This window comes from Neolamprologus brichardi, chromosome 22, assembly GCF_056152115.1.
Source record: "Neolamprologus brichardi isolate AB-2024 chromosome 22, ASM5615211v1, whole genome shotgun sequence".
Lineage (NCBI taxonomy): Eukaryota > Metazoa > Chordata > Actinopteri > Cichliformes > Cichlidae > Neolamprologus > Neolamprologus brichardi.
The window spans coordinates 26,521,596-26,538,807 of record NC_142124.1 but is presented as its reverse complement, the minus strand read 5'-3'; the positions used below and the strand labels follow the sequence as shown (position 1 = coordinate 26,538,807).

Genomic DNA, 17,212 nt, shown 5'->3' with positions numbered 1-17,212 from the left:
ATATAAAATATAATATTGAATGTTGTGGTTTATTTAGAAAGAAAACCAACCGGAAATACAACATTTCTTTGCGTTTACTTTGACAACACGGCTCGTTTTATGGCAACGTAGCTAAACAGCAGGTAGTCACGAATGTGTCAGGACTCCTCCTAGTAGAGCGATATGCATTAAAAATAACAAAGTTTTTGTGTTACACGTCATTTACTCATAAAGGACCGCCGGAGCTTAGCATAAAAGCCGGCAATAATCTATAAGTCGAGGAAGCTAACAAGCTAGCAGTGGTAACAGCACTTTGGATTTACTGTTGTTAAATAACTCCGCAGCTGGATGAGCTTGCTAGGATGAATGGGAAAGCTAAGAAGCTAACGATGGTCATTGTGTTATAGGTTGAATTTGTGCTGTCTTTTTGGAGATAAACTTTTATAAATAATAAATTAGGAGTTATGAGGATAAACAGATATGTAATTTCGAGCACGGGGTCTCGTGGTTATTTACAGCTGGATATCCTCGGTGTGGGATTAGCTTATTTTCTCCTTGGAAAGACGACATTCGCTCCTTTCAGCTACCTCAAAGTACACGGGAGTCGGTGATGCTGTCGGTCGATGGACAAATGCACCGGGTGTCCGAACTAGGACAGAGCGGCCAGACTCCGTTATAAACAATGAAAAACTGCGAGTATCAACAAATAGACCCGCAAGCACTTCCGACGCCCACTCCGACCCCTCCGCCTCATCATTGGAATGACACGGAGAAGAAGAAGGAGCCGAGAAGACCCAGGAGAAAGTGGGAAGTTTTCCCCGGAAAGAATCGCTTCTACTGCGATGGACGGATCATAGTGGCCCGACAGAGTGGGGTCCTTCCCCTTACCCTGGGTCTCATCCTCGTCACAAGTGGTTTATTTTTTATATTTGAGTGAGTTCGTCTTATATTATATGGTTCTGTAATACTGATTGTTAGTTCCGTCCAAAAGTTGTCCACAGATGATACAAAGCTGCTTTTAAGCTGATATTTTAATGAACTGAGCCCTGTCTGGCGCATCAAATCTGATTTATTTATATTGTTTGTCTGTTTGTTTGTTTGTTTTTTCCAAAAGCAAGAGATTCGCTAACATACAGCTGGACTTAACAGGATGATATTTGATGATGCAGATTGCTCAAAAAAACAAAGCAAAACAAAAAAATACTGACCAAAGCGCATTTTTGACCCTGCACTGTATCGATATTTGTTTTAACCTGTGTGTTGCAATTATGTTTATTCTTAATGTTTTTTTTCTTAATATTTGAAGCTAAGTTCACATTTTTAAGAAGTAGTGCTTAATAATAGAAACATGATTCTTTCTGCCACAGTAGAGTGAAAATGTGTTCAGTCTTCTGGGAGTTTTATGGCAATTAAAAGAGTTGAATGTTAATTAAAATTAGATCCATCAGTGAGTTAAAGAAAAGAAGAAGGTAGGCTCAGTTATATGTGACAGAACATTGTCTGCGTCTTTTCCCAGTGTGCCTTGGTAATTACCCCTGCCTGTGTTTGTTTCTCAGTTGTCCATTCCTGGTCAAACACCTGACCAGCTTCATACCTGTTATTGGAGGAGTCCTCTTTGTGTTTGTGCTCATCACCCTGCTCCAGACCAGCTTCACCGACCCCGGCATCCTGCCCAGAGCAACACCGGATGAGGCTGCAGACATTGAGAAACAGATTGGTAATGTCTAATAGCTGCACTAGTAACTATGAGGTTGTCTGCAAGGCCTTTGAATTTGACGTCCCGAATTGTTTCCTACAGACTGACATTCTGTTGGAAACACTGCTGGATAATAGGAGGAGTGGGGCTATATGCACTTGAGTGTACTGTGTGCTAAACATCCGTCTCTGGGGCTGAAAAGGCTTAAATGCCCAATATCTGCAGTTCCTCAAATAGCCACTGGAGGCAGACTCCAAAAACAAGCCAACCCAATGGTAGCACTGAGAGGTCAAATGCACTGCAATTCAAGAAAAAGCCTGCATATAGAAAAATGCTGTAAAAGCACTCAAAACAAAACACAAGTGTTTCTGAGAAGGTGATAACGTGACAGACTAGCTGTGGCTGTAACGAAAACCAAAACATGCGTGAATCATGTGATTAGATAGCAAGATACATTTAAAATTGCCTCTATAGTTCCCCCTCATAATAACTCCATGGTGGATGGATTTTTGTATACAGTGCTTAACAAATGTATTAGACCATAAAAACAGCAAACATTAATATTTGTCAAAAACTTGTTAAAAAAAGTAAAAACATAATATTATTTATTATCCATATTTTTATATCCAAATCAGAGAAGAAGTCAGAAGTGAATCAAACATTAGATTCAACCATTAAAACAGTTTTTTTTTCTGTTCAGGAATTCAACTAAACTAATTTGGCATCTTAATAAAAAAGAATAAAGGTGGATTAACATTGCAGAAATACAAAAAGTGATTTTGGTAAGCAGCTGTGAGGCATCTGTAGCATAAACCTTACACTGGGTGGTGTAAGGCTTTCTAATTATCAGCATACTGGTGGTAGGGGCATGACCCTCTTGATTGATATGTCTTCTGATACAGAGAACTGTAGTCGATACATCTCGCCTTCACTACCTTTGGTGTGTTTTCTGGTTGTTTCATATGATTGTTTGATAAATAATGTGCCTTCTTGTAAAGTACAGCCTGTCTAAGAAGTTTGTGCTTCGGATTTGGTGAGTAATATTTTAGTCTGTGCTGTGCTAGCAGATATAAGTGTGTTTGTTGTACGCGTGCAGTTTATGTAAGTAGCCCGCTAATGAAGCATGCTAGCATTAGTTGGTAACCTAGCACCCTGTTATACAGATTTTGTCAAACAAGAATGATAAGAATTGTTCTTAATAAATCAGCCATGTTGGTAATGATGGTGCTCACTGAGACACATATGGAAAAGGAAAAATTAGTCACCAAATATACTTGGTTGGCCTAAAATCTGTGTGCAGGAAATGCTGTCCAGTGTTGTCACATTTTTTCTCTTTTGGGATATTTCTGCACTGTGTTTTGGCTCTAAAGTTTCGTGTAGGACAGGGAATCTTACCCATAAACCAGTACTGCTTAAACACAGGTTATTTTATTCCAAGTTACTGAAGAGTCAGTGGCCTTGACTTTGTTTTGATTAAAACACCATTCATAGTTTCAAGAGAATGAAAGTGCTGTTCTGGTGTCGCTAATTATTTATTCTGGAATCACACATGTGCGTACATTTTAATGGCTCAGTCACAATTTAAAATTCTTCAGGTCATTTTAATGATGCGGAAGTCATCAAGACATAAAAGAACATAAGTGGAATTTGCTGTGACTCAGTGTAATAAACGTCATGTTGGCACGTTGAAAAGTGTCTGCTGCCTTCTAGTTTTGGACTGAAGTTTTCACTCGATTTTATACAGATTTATTTTCCCCAATCTTTCACACCTCAGACCTGTTCAAAGCTCATCAGTTATGTTCACTGTCAGTTTTATGCCATGCCAATATTATTTTTACTTTCCATATGACTTGCATCGTTATAATGACCTGCATGTCTAAAGCTGGATTTCTGTGCACTTTGGAAACTCCTACTCATGACCAGAGTTTAGGCAGTGGTGATGTAAGATCCACATGTTATCCAACTGAACTGAAAACAGCTATTTTTGAAATGAAGATTCTGGCGTAACTGTTGAACATTTATTTGGGCCCCAATGTTTCAGGAAAGATTCTGGAAAGCTCTCTTGTGTAGCTTCTTAGTTTGAATTAGCGCACGGTTTAGTATGGAATGGATGACACCGACTATTGTAAAAAATAAATAAATAAAAAAACCCCATAAGGAACCATCTGTAAGTTGCGCAAAAAGAGTAGTGGGTATTTCTTTTCTTTTTTTTCTATTATTTTTCTCATGTTGGTCAAACTCTCAGGCACATTGTCCAAGTTACTGGGAAAGAGAACTTTAAAAAACAGTTTTTGCAGGTTAGTCATTTTGTGAAAGACGACACATCATTTTCCATCTGATGTTACGAGCTGCACACCTGACACCAGATGTCTTTCTGCTCAGGCTATTATTGGGCTATAATCCACCCCTCGCCCTGAGTAAGAGTGGATAAAGTTGTTACAACCCCGTGAAGTGGTCAGACCTGATTTTACAAGGATGTGAAGTGTGACAGAAAATGATTATAGGTTGAGATTGTGTACATTAAAACAGGATTCATGTGTACACTATGCTTCATTGATTGACAGTGGGAGTACCTGACATTTGGGGTGTCTTTGCTGGTGGGATAGTCAGAGCAGTAACAGCCAGCCATTAACAAGGCAAGCTAACTGAGCTTTGATGATTACTTAGCATGAGTCACACTAACTGCCTGTTGCTAATGTTCTCCATTTTGATGCTGAATTACACAAGCATCAACTTCCTTCATATTTAAATAACATGATGTGATGGATGGATTCGATTGGCTGCCATGGTGCTGGCATTGGAGAACTTTCTCAACTTTTAAGTGCAAGCACTGAAAGCAAAACAAAGGTCCAGATTCACAGTTTAGTTGTGCACTGCGTTTAAAGTCAATGAGAGGTGTGGGGATTGAAGTTTGAAATGCAAATGTGTAAATCCCTGTTTTGTGTGCATGGAGACTGTCCAGGCACTCCAGGTTCTTCAAACGGCCCATAGACACAAGCAGTGTTCAGGTTCATTTGTGTTTCAAAATTGGCTGTAGGTTTGAATATGAGTATGAATGTTTGGCTCCATGTTCTAGCCCTGCGACACACTGGCCACCTGTCCAGGGTGCACTCCACCCTTCCCCTGTCGGTTCAAGTCTGTAGCACTGATCGAGGGAAAAGTTTTTGAAATGATCTTTTAGAGCAATCTTCAAAAGGTTTTTAATGAGGAGCTCAAAGCACTGACCAGAGATGCGTGCAGCCCTAATGATGTGCACGCATTGCTGATAATGTGATGGTATCCATTCACACTTTTATCGTGTGAATGTGACACTTGTAAGTTTGCTGCCATGACTTTGATGGAAGTGGGAACCGGATGCTTACTGCAGCAATAACTGCACACCTACCTTAGATTTAAAGCACAACGCTGTGTCCCTATTTTCACTGTTCTTCTCTGTAGACAACACTGGAAACACCAGCTATCGACCTCCGCCTCGCACCAAGGAGGTGCTAATCAATCAGCAGGTGGTGAAGCTCAAGTACTGCTTCACCTGCAAGATGTTCCGCCCTCCGCGCACCTCCCACTGCAGCCTGTGTGACAACTGTGTGGGTGAGCTGTGAACACACAGCGACACTGACATTTACAACCCATAAATAATAAAAAGAGGCTTCACAGAGCTGCAGAGAGCGCACTTTTATATAGCTCAGTGCTCTAGAGTTTTTGTTTTTTTTAACATTCCTAAAATGTGAGTTGATCACTGTCTTTCAGAGAGATTCGACCATCACTGCCCCTGGGTTGGGAACTGTGTAGGGAAACGTAACTACCGGTTTTTCTACACCTTCATCGTGTCGCTCTCCTTCCTGACGGCGTTCATCTTCGGCTGTGTGACCACACACCTAGCACTGAGTATGTGGTTTTGCTCTGATCTGCAGGTGTTTCATGCTTGGGAAGTAGCCGGCTTCAAATAGCGCCTGCTTGTTTGTTTTGTTTCATTCGGACTGCCAGGCGTGGTTCACAACAGCAGAGCAGTTTAATGTCTGACAAAAGCCATATACGTGGATCAGCTCGGTCATTTCCCACACAAATTACATTTTATGTCATCCTGAAATCCTGTCCACTTTCCTCTTTTTCAGGAGCTCAGGGCGGGAAGGGCCTAGTGTTTGCGCTTCAGGAGAGTCCGGGGAGATATCCTGTACCGAATAAGATTTGTTTACTCAAAAAACACAGTCAGTGACAGAAGTCGGATGAAAATCAGTCAGCTTGCATATGTATATATAACATATACATAGACACCATTGCCATCTGTGATAATTTTTCTTATTTGTACTGTTTTTAACCGTGTTTTTCTTCACTTTATATTAGGAAACAAAAATTACTGTAATCCGTAGGGAAGTTAGACTGAGGCTTTCTGGGCTGATTTCAGGTTCTAAATAACAATTTGGCAAATATCCAGTGCCCAAATGGGGATGTTTTAGTTGATTAGCTGTTGTTATGTCTTATATATTTCTTGCATTGTGCCAGTGAAACAAATTTGGCACAATTTTCAAGCCTTTTGTTTTTTCCTATGCAGCCAGTGTTTTGATAACTTTGCTTTCCTTGACTCAGTCTTTCACTGCAGTGGAGCTGGTGATATGTTTCTTTTCAGTTTGGTCCATTTTGGGCCTCTCAGGCTTCCATACATACCTGGTTGCTTCCAATCTTACCACTAACGAAGATGTGAGTACCCAAAGCTGCTTTTATGACTCAGTTTGTTATTTTGTTCATTTTGTGATGCTTGTTAAATCAAAGAAAATATACTCTGTATGTAATTTGAGAGTTCAAAGAAATGTGTGTAAATGTAATTAATATTAATTTTCTGTTAGTGTGGAACTATATTTAACATTAGAATACTTTTAATTAACAATAACAATAGTAACAACAACACAAATATTAATACTAATATTTTGTTAATAGTAAGGGAAATCTTGCAGATACTTTTGTATTCACAAAGTGAACAAACTCTACTTCCAAAATAATGTTTGGGGAAAAACACGTCATATGTTTTATATCAGAATCAGATCAGAATCAGAAAGACTTTATTTATCCCCAAGGGGCAATTATATGTGATTTGTTTTTATTTTTTATATTTATATTTTTTTAGATTAAAGGCTCCTGGTCAGGGAAGAGTGGAGAAGATGTTACAAACCCATACAGTCATAAAAACATCTTTATCAACTGTTGTTCGGTGCTTTGTGCGCCCATGCCGCCAAGGTTGGTCCTCTTTATGAATGACTCCTTCCATCATTAAATCTTTAATATCGAGTCCAAGTAACAAAGAGAGATGCCTGTGAGGATCCTTGTATATTAGTTTTAGCTATTTTATTACTAATGGGCTGTTTAAGATGGTGCATATTTCATTTGCAAGCATGCATACTTTATAAAAGAAGCAATCACTGATGATTTTAAATAAGCTTGTATGAGTTGATAAAGAGAGCGCAGTACTAATAAACCTGTAGCAATACATCAGCTGGATTGTGGCTATTTTTGAATTACAGAGCTTCAGTTCATTGTTTAATTGCAATTTAGTTTTATGTGTGTAAGTAGCACCAGTTTAGTTGTCTCAACCACTTACTATTACAAGATAAAGACTCTCAGATGGAAAACCAGACAGCCAAGAGAGTAAGTAGTTGGAGATGGCGGGGAGGAAGAATTCCTAATTCTTAATCTGTGATGTGCGTTCTGCATTCATGACAAAGATGACAAGATATTGGTATTAATGGAGGAACATCCTCGCCTCATAACCTGAACATTCGTATCTTTCTGTGCCATTTCAGCATGATTGACAGACGGGGTTTCCTGCCGGCAGATGAGTCTGCCCAGACTGGCAGTGCTGACATCGAGCTGCCCACCCTGGCCGCTAAAAGCGAGATAAATGTGGTAGGAGCCGCTTTTGCTTTGCAGAAATCCCCCTCTCCCGTGCCTGCACCCTCTGACTGCCACTAAAACTCTTTCTGTGCCTGAGAGAAACCTCGTTGCCTGCTGTAGCCCCAACCCAGCATCTGTCTGCTGCCTGTTGTTGACTGTCATGTAAAGGTTTGGTGTATTAACACTCTAGTCAGAGGTTTATCGCACAGTATTATGCCTCTTATTGGAAGTTAAAGGGATAGTTGAACGTTATGGCGCATTTGTTTGGTTTTGTTGGTGGAGTTTAAAAAAAAAGAAGCTTATTTCTATTATTCTATTTCTTATTTTAGTAAAGAGCCGCAATGTTTTAGCTCGCTTTACTTATTAATTTATTATGATTATGAAAGCCAGATAGTACTTGCCACTCAACACCTGTTTTGGTTTTAAACCGAAAGCTGAAGGACCTAGAAGAACATCAAATGAAGAGAATGTATTTGGGGGCTTTTGAAGCAGTACAATCACAGTTTGAAGACTGCTTAAACTGGGTTACTTTTTACATTTTTAATATTTTATGACAACATTATTTTGAAACTGAGTTGTCCTATCTTTAAGAACTCCTCATTAACTAAATATAAAAAAAATTCAGAGAAGTCTGTTTATGGTCTGTGTGTTTGAAAGATGAGAGCAGGAGTGGTAGACAAGTATTTTGGATTTTTAAATTGCTAACTGTCAGTATTGGTGTTCCTATACTGGTTAGACTCTACAAAGGACAAACTATTCTATTTGTTATATTCTACTAATTCTAATGGTTGCCAAACCATGTTTTTATTGATATATACTGAGGTGTCAAAACTCATCATTAAGGCTAGAGGGGGATGTCATCAGATGCAAGAGTTAAAGGAAGAGTTGGGGGAGGGATATAATATTTTTATAAATGATCGAGGGGCACAACCACACACATAGTCCATCCACTTATCCTTTTTCAGGGTCGCAGGGGTGGGGGGTGGGTGGAGCCTATCCCAGCTGTGTTAGGGCGAGAGGCAGGGTACACCCTGGACAGGTCGCCATTCTAACACATGGACAACCATTCACACCTATGGGAAATTTAGAGTTTCCAGTTAACCTATCCCTACTAAGTGCATGTCTTTGGACTGTGGGAGGAAGCCGGAGTACCCGGAGAAAACCCACGGAAACACAGGGAGAACATGCAAACTCCACTCAGAAAGACCCTGGCCACAATCTTCTTGCTGTGAGGCAACAGTGCTAACCGCTGTGCCACCGTGCTGCTCATACATGATTTATGACTTTGTAGAGTGACCAATAGAGGTATGTTAATTGTCACGAAGTCCCTGCCCTGAGGGTATTGAGGTCTGCTGCTAGCAGCACTCTTTGAATCGCGCATTACTGAATAATTATTAAGTTGAATTGTCAAAGACGCAGACAATTAAATTAGAAAAAAGAAAAAAACTCATAAAGACCAACAGTAGCCAGTCACCCAGTAACACCTCTTAATCTTGTTTCTGTTTCTTAAAAAACCAAAATGTTAACGTATTGATTTATAATTTTTGTTGAAGGCATATCTTAGAAATATAGATGACAAACATGAAAAAGTAGCTCTAATGTCCAGGTTTAAATAAGAGAACTAATGATGCTTTGGCAGGTGCGTATTTTAATTCAGGAAATAGTCAACTGAGGTCCTGTTTCACGACTTCTTACTGCATTAAGCTAAGGTGAGAAACTGACATTAATCTTCTCATCTGACTCTGAGTGCTAAATTGAACTGCTGTTTTTTAAAAATTTTTTTTAACTTGAACTACTTTGTTAAAGTGTAATTTAATATGGTGTCTTTAGCTGTTGTTCAGCCATGTCTACCTCATGGAAATGCACACATAAAATTCTTCTTGTGCTATTATTAATAGAGAGTACTACTCTCTGTATGCACATTTTTCCTCAGTGTTTAATTCTATGCAGTATCGTGTGCCAGCTCCGGGTGTTTAGAGAGCAGGAGATGTAAGAAGTGTTTCCAGCTCCTCCTCACAGAGCATCTCTCTTGCTGTTCTCTCTGACAGTAAGGGATATAAAAAGATACTCAAAGTGTTTTTAAAGCCAGTTTTGTTTACAAGACTTGCCCAGAGTTCAGATAGAGTTGCAATCTGAGCCTCAATATATTCACATATCGCGTAGTACAGTGAGAGTCAGTTGAAGCTGGAGTCTTGTGTTTTTGAGTGTGTATAAATTAGCCTTTTGAAGTCAGTTGATAAGCTGGTGACGCTGTAAAGAAAGCTTTTTCTGTAACAGCGGTTTGTAAATTTGAGTGTGTGCTGTTTGTTTTGTCCTGTCATGTCTGTCTGCATATAAAAAGTTAAAATGCCAAAAGATTTGTGACGAGGGAAGCTCCTCATATCCTCCATCTCTTGCTTCCCGTCATGCCTTTGTTTAATTTTTACGTGTTTGTTTGTTGTTGTTTTTTTTTTACGACGTTTCTGTTTTTAGTATCTGTAATGTATAACATTAAATTTTTGTCCGTGCAGTTCATCATGTGTGTTGTAATTTTTCATTTTGTTTCCATCCATCATCACCGTTTTCATATCACAGTACAAGGAGACATACGTTTCTATATTTTTCCTACGAGACAAACCCAGAATCAGTCCCTCCCTGTGTGTCTGCTCACCCAGTGCTGACTCACTGTTCTCTGTGTGGTGTGTCTCTGTGCCTGCGTCCCTCCACCAACACTAGGAGGAGAAGTGTCTGGACTTTGCTCTGTCCTGCACTGGCTGATTAGCCGCTGTTAGAGCAAAGAAAAGCGAGCCTTGAGCTTGGTAAGCCTGTATAGAGAAAGGGAGAGTGAGTGCAGACAGCCTGTGGCCGCCGTTGTCTTTGCATGCCCCTTTGCTTGGCTGCTTTACTCCCGCATGGCTTTAACCATGGCCAATGTTAAATGCATTGAAGTGTATAATTGATCACAGTAAAGGGTGCATAGTTACGGATCAAACAACTCTCTTGTGCTAGCCATCAGACCGTTCAAAGACTGATAAAAACAACTGTAGGAAGATCATTCAGAGGTCAGTGAAACATAATGATAGCCATTAAACCAGCTTCTTAAGGAATGAACTGCAGGGCTTTAACAGTGCTTAGAGACTTCCCACGTATGTATAATTTTTAGGTTTAGGGGTGGAAACACTGTTGAAATATACCCACATGGTGACAGCACATTTTCTCGACCCTAAATTATACGTAGCGTATAAACTTTGAATACAAACTAGCATATGGAGAAAGAAAATGGTTTAGCATTTAAATTAAAAATTTTCCAGAGCTTATGCTGTTAAAATTCATTCATTTGTCAGACTAATTTAGATTCAAGGCTAAAGACATTTTGAAGCGAATTCGGGTGAATAGTTGCATTTAAAAAGTGCCCAAAGCAACATTTTATACTAAGAAATGATCAGTTCATGTAAAACAGGTTGCTCATAGTATCAAATATTATCACCAAACTGAACTTCCAGTCAGTTCTGTGCAGTTTAACGGCTCCTTTCAGCTCACTCTTTTGGTTTTACTGGTCTTCGTTTGGCCGAGCTAACTGCTACTTTCTATTTTCATTGTGTGTTAAATTGCTTTAGTAATAAAATGTACTTTTTAAAAGTACATTTGTATGCTTATAAAGATCCCAGCCAATCTCTGTTTAATTCTGTGTTTTTTATTTGGCGTCAGTTTAAAGCAAAGCATCTCAAGGCAGGTATGTTTATAAGGTAAAGGCTGTGTAACGTTACAGAGTGGGATAAAAACATCTGCCAACAAGCAGAAAGAAGTCAGGTTCAGGGTCTGCTGCTGTACTTGTAAACATTTACTGTTTTGAGCTACTGAACCTTTAATCTCAGTTCAGATCAACTTGGATGTGTCAGCTTGAAAATGTAAACTGTTAAATTGCAAAGAACCCACCACACAAATGCACGCTTGATAATGGATGCATTAACAGAGCCAATGCATCCAATCACTTCCTTTTAGCCAGCTTGTCCCAGTGGTCACTCATTGTATTACAGACAAGAGTTTTTCACATAAACCACAATTAGAAAAGTTTATAAAGCATTTACTGAAGACCACTGACTCTTAACAATGCTAGGTTTTATCGTTTTGGTCGGCACTTCTTCGTCTGCAGATGGTTTAAAAAGCATAGAAGATGTTTGTTAAACTTCAACATCTCCCAGAAGAATCTTACAGTTTGTGATCTCAGTGTAAAGCCTGACCTGAGTCTGATCCTTTGGGCAAGCCTGCAGGGATAGTGATATGGAGTTCTCTTTAATGGATCCAGCATGACACGTAAGAAGCATCCACACTGGAAGAACTAGCAGTGATGATACCGTAAAAGATGGACTTATCTTCCTGATCTGAGAAATGAAGCCTTTAAGAGGACGTGAAAAACTACACGTAAAAAGGCTAATTTACATCACGGAGCCCTGCTCTCAAAAACTGATATAGATTTAACACGGTCTGCGAGTCTAGTCATGTTTGTTAAATTCTTTACAGCTAACAGCCGAATTTTCCCATTTCAGTGCAGGTAGCCAAATAATGAAGGGCCAATTACTGCGAAAGAGACAGACAGTGAAAGTGGGCAGTATATCCTCGGTTTCTTAACGTAAAACTCATTGTTGCAGCCAGGGACAGCACAAAAGTGATCCCCTTAAACCACAGCTGTCCTGAAACCTTTCTGTGTACCTGCTGCAACACACCTGAATAACATTAGGTCATTAGCAAGACTATAGAACTTGACTGCACGCTGAGGTGGCAATTCAGCCTTTAGATTCATGTTACAGCAGCATCTTTCAAACACATACACTTATTTAAAATTGCTTGAGTAGGGTTAGGGTTTGCCACCTCAGCATGCACTCAAGTTCTATAGAGTCTTGCTAATGACCTAATGTTATTCAGTTGTGTTGCAGCAGGGACATATTTAAAAGTTTCGGGACACCAGCCCTCGAGTACTGGAGTTTGACACCTGCCTTAGGCTACTATTTTTGAAAACGCAGATTTTTCTGTGTTTGCACCTTTTGTCTACACGTAAACGGCGTTTTTGGTCACTGAAAATGGAGATTTTTAAAAACTCCGGCCAGGGTGGGTATTTTTGAAAACTCCGTTTTTGCATTTAGGTGTGGATGAGAAAAACGGAGAAAACGCAGCGTCAAAGGTGTGCGCATTTTTTGACGTCACACTGTGCGCCACGTTATTGTTTCAGTGAAATGAATTTCTACAATAGTGTTACTGTTAACTGTACTCTCTGCAGTGTTTAAATGCTTACATATACACACACAGTTACTGTCCCTCCACACATACGACTCAGTTCTGCTTCTATGCCCCAGCTTTGTTTACTTTTTCCCACCGAGGCTTCTAGACTTCTGATTGGCCAACATTTCTACACGGTTAGGAATATATCGCCACCTGCTGCTTTGGCATGTTCCTAGCAGCGTTTTCCTTCATTTCTGCCTTTACGTGTGGACGGGATTATTTTTTAAAACGAAAACGGAAAATCTCCGTTTTCAAAAATACCCGTGTACGTGTGGACATAGCCTTAAACTCATTTTTAGTTTTGGTGTTGTTATTTTTTGGCAGCACGGTGGTTAGCACTGTTGCCGCACAGCAAGAAGGTCCTGAGTTCAATTCCACCATCAGGTCGGGGTCTTTGTGTGTGGAGTTTGCATGTTCTCCCTGTGTTTGCATGGGTTTCCTCAGGATACTCCCGCTTCCTCCCACCGCCTAAAAACATACAGTTTGTGGGGATAGGTTAATTGATTAATCCAAATTGCCCATAGGTGTGAATGTGAGCGCAAATGGTTGTCTGTCTTTGTGTGTTAGCCCTGTGACAGGCTGGGATAGGCTCCAGCGCCCCCGTGACCCTGAAAAGGATAAGCGGAAGCAAATGGATGGATGATGTTGTTATTTTTCTCTGAGTTATCGATTCTATGGGCTCAGTCACTCAGTTTGGGAACTTGTAAATTTTGGTCATAATAAGGGTCAAAAAGCAGGATTATCCAGAGTGCGCTCATTGGCTAAGGACGTGCTGTTTGAACATGTTCTCCTCAAGGCTTCATAAAAGAATCTCACAAAACAGTCAGTGATGTCATAGTCACTATGTTCATCTTTTATGATATTTATGACAGTAATGTGGGAACCAGAGGTAACAGAATATCAATGACATTCAGCAACTTTAACAGCGACAGGCAAAATAACTGCTGATGACATAAAGTGGGCAGGTTCTGAGTTAGACTTCTCACATTCTACTTGAATGGCGGAAACGACTACCAACGAGAGTGAAGGATACGGTTGACTGACATATGATGGAATGCTTTTAATGTTCACTAGTGACCAGTCGTCAGTGATGAAGCCACAGGCACCAAGCAAACTGCTTCTTGTGTGGACGCCCTGTTAAAGTCTGAATATTCTGGCAGCTGCTACTCAAACTTCATCAATCCTTTTTTAAAACCAGCTCTTGCAAGCTCTCACGCTTTGTTTTAGTGCCATTCTAAAAGTTTGGTGTAATAAATAAACCGGCTTCTTGGGCTAAATCAAATTTGAAATGTGACTGGCCAGGTTCAATGTGCATGCCTATGCATGTCTGTGGCATGAAATATTTTGGATATCCTGCTTGAGATCACGTGTGGATCCTGCTTGCACTCCTAGTTGGCCTTTGACTCATGTTATATTTACTGAAGTAATTTCAGAGACTGATGTTTTCCCTGCTAATATCACTAGCTTGTTTTGTCACTTGTTTTATTACTTTTTTTACTTCCTCTTTCTTGCACTGCCCTTGCAGTGCACACAGGGAACTAAAGGTCTGCTAGAATCGGCTGCGCTTTCTCCGCTCCTGTCCACCTCGTGTCCTCAGGGGAAACCTCAGAATGCTCATTCCTGCCCAGAAACCAGCCCAGCGTTGAACTCTGACCCCACATCGGAGTTCTCTAAAGGCTGCAGGGGTAACCATACGTCCAGCTCCCACGGCGATACTTCTCGTCCACGTCACACCAAAGCTCGCTCAAAGAAATGCAGACGAGAGGCTCTGCATATTCCCAACCCTGCATTTGATGTCCCAGTTTCCCCTACCTCTCCGGACGCTGCCCCTGACTCTAAAGCAAGGAGCCACAAAGGAGGCAGCCTCACCCCGTTGCACTGACTGTCTTGAATGATGTTTTTCACAAGTCAAACACTGTTTGAGGCTTGCATGCTGTAACACAGTCAGATCCAAGTTATATGATTTTTTTAGTTTGGTTATTCCTGTTGGTTCTCTGAAACTCCAGGAGCGTTGAAGATGTTTGGTCACTGAGTAAGACAATCACAGTGGAAATAGGACAGATTGGATGAAGAGGATTCTAGAGGCAACATAGCGTTGGTGTAGAGAAAAGTTCTAAGAAGGGCTGTGAGCCGTAGATTCTTGTGTAAAAAAACAAATTTACCAGCATGTCAGATTTCACCAAATTTGTGAAACAGCGGCTTTAATGTATCAGGTGGATGGAAGCTCTGAATTGTGTATATCTATAATGAGAGGATCCTTGAAGGGAAAATCCACCCAAAAATGTTCACATCTCAAGCTGTACAGGCAGTGATTAATGGAACAAGTCGCAGGACTCGTAGACAAAAGCACTGTCCTCAAAACACTTTCTTGTGGAATCACCTGTTTAGCTCACTGGGTTAATCAGGCAACCCATTTGCCTCAAGACATGTCTTCCCCCTGGTTTTCTCCCAGGCTTCCTGTCTTCTCTTTGCTCTCCTATTGCAATATAGTCCATATAAAATGGTACAGAATTTATATGGAGTAAATATTTAGTCACCACAGCCACCACAGGTAGGTAAGGTTTGGCCACCCCTTCTGCCCAGTAAGTGTGAAACGGCAATGTCTGCAAAAGAGCCTTTACTGTACAGTGGTTGAAATATCTTGTAATTTATTCATTTGGATTGTTCTAGGGCTTTAGGGGTATGTCTGCTCTGATTGGTACCACCACCTGTCATTGTCTGTTCTGCTAATTTAAATCTCTGAACTGGATCTCTGGGCTGTGTTTGAGGAGGTGATTCTTTTTGGAACACTTTTAATTAATTATTGATACTCTTAATAAGCTTTTGTTTCAGTTTTACTATAGGGAATTTATTCTTCTGTTACTTGACACTTTTAAAAACTATTTTTTTTAAAGTTTTACATAAAAATGCTTGTTATGCATGAGTCCTCATGGCATACCTTTCTATGACAGTCATGCCTAAATGATTGGGAATGATTTGGTACATCTGGTAAGCAATCATTTGGTACTACAACAATCTGTAAAATGGGGAAACAAGAACTAGAAATAAGTTCTGAGCTCAACCTGCCCACCTCTTTAAAAACTATCTGGCTCTGTGGCTGCTTCCACTGGGTTTCAGTCTAACAAAACCTGAGGGTACCAAATGCAGAGATAGGGATATAACTGAACTATGCACTTGTTTCCTCCCCCACATCTATAATATCGAAGGCAAAGATTTGGTCCACTGACCTTAGTGACGTTAAATATTGGATTAATGATTCAAATCTATATGTAAAACACCTAATTTTTCACTGAAGGTGATGACTTTGTGTTCTAAAATAAGCAAAATGTGAATGTTGTTGTGTGGATTTTTCCGATGACCTTGCACAAACAGCACAGTGGATAAGATGTAAATCGGTTTAGTGGTGTGTACTGTTGTTCAGATCTTCGTGCTGTAAAATGGAATTGAGTGCAACTGCATGGTCATGACTAAAAGGTGTATTTTATGATATGTTTCTTTAAATACATTCAAACATTACACCATCTCAACACACCTTTTTGTAGGAAACCAGTGTTGTGTTTCAAAACTGAAACAGCATTACTGATTCCCGCTTGTATTCTTGTCACCATCACACAATGATTTAAAGCTCCTTTTCACATGTCCACCTCCTGCACACACACCTTGTGTCAGTAATAGCAATACCTTCTGTCTTCTCCTTTCCCTAAAATTGTTTTTCTTTGTGCACTTTGACAAATCTGAGACTTGTGTGAATGGAGGATGTACTGGTTTGTTCTCAGGTGAAAGCTTTAGGTTAGGTATTCAATATGCAAGTTCAATGTGACATGTGTTCACACACATTGTGACCCGATGGCAATAGCTGCACAAGAGTGCAAAGACCCCAACTATCATGTACACACTGTCCGTCTATAGTTCACCTAAAGAGTGTCTGTGCAGCATCTGCTGTGTCAAAAGTCACCCTAACACCCTCAGTGACATCACTAAGTGAATGCGAGTGATGCATTTATTAGGAGAAACATACTGTACTGTATTTGTACCAACTGTAAGGTAAATTAAGCCAATGCTCCTGTCAAAATAAAGGAAAGAAAAATACAACTCACTGAACAATCTGTGTATTTTTTAAGCTGACCACAAGGTGGCACTGGTGGTCCGTGAGCGTGGACTAGAGTCAGTAAATCAGTCAGTGAGCCACTGTTTGGACAATTTGGTGTTTTGTTTCCTCTTCTCAGATGTTTAAAACGGAAAATAATCAAAAGATTTTTCTTTTGTCCTCTTTGCAATGGAAAAAAAAAGATCACAGTACCACATCTGTGCAATTAGTAAAAAATAAATATAGCTACTGTAGAGAATTTGGTGTAGAAAACATTAAGTCTGATTTTCAGGTTCATGTGCTACATAAAA

General features: G+C 40.0%; 1 protein-coding gene across 1 annotated transcript; it reads left to right on the top strand.

Moving 5' to 3' along the window:
- The first annotated feature begins 83 nt into the window (after window positions 1-83).
- zdhhc18b (zDHHC palmitoyltransferase 18b) lies at window positions 84-16,901 on the top strand. Its single transcript, XM_087834754.1, has 9 exons — window positions 84-912; window positions 1,536-1,696; window positions 5,114-5,263; window positions 5,423-5,560; window positions 5,788-5,839; window positions 6,268-6,370; window positions 6,795-6,904; window positions 7,468-7,570; window positions 14,340-16,901. The coding sequence occupies exons 1-9, from the start codon at window positions 662-664 to the stop codon at window positions 14,694-14,696; spliced, it is 1,425 nt and encodes a 474-aa protein (XP_087690880.1). The 5' UTR covers window positions 84-661; the 3' UTR covers window positions 14,697-16,901.
- The last annotated feature ends 311 nt before the right edge of the window (window positions 16,902-17,212 follow it).

What these genes read in the sequence shown, in the direction of transcription:
- zdhhc18b (XM_087834754.1), top strand. Translation starts at nt 662, where the DNA reads ATGAAAAACTGCGAGTATCAACAAATAGACCCGCAAGCACTTCCGACG. An exon ending in GGTTTATTTTTTATATTTGA is followed by an intron (nt 913 to 1,535) that starts GTGAGTTCGTCT and finishes TTTGTTTCTCAG; the next exon opens with TTGTCCATTCCTGGTCAAAC. An exon ending in TGTGCGCCCATGCCGCCAAG is followed by an intron (nt 6,905 to 7,467) that starts GTTGGTCCTCTT and finishes GTGCCATTTCAG; the next exon opens with CATGATTGACAGACGGGGTT.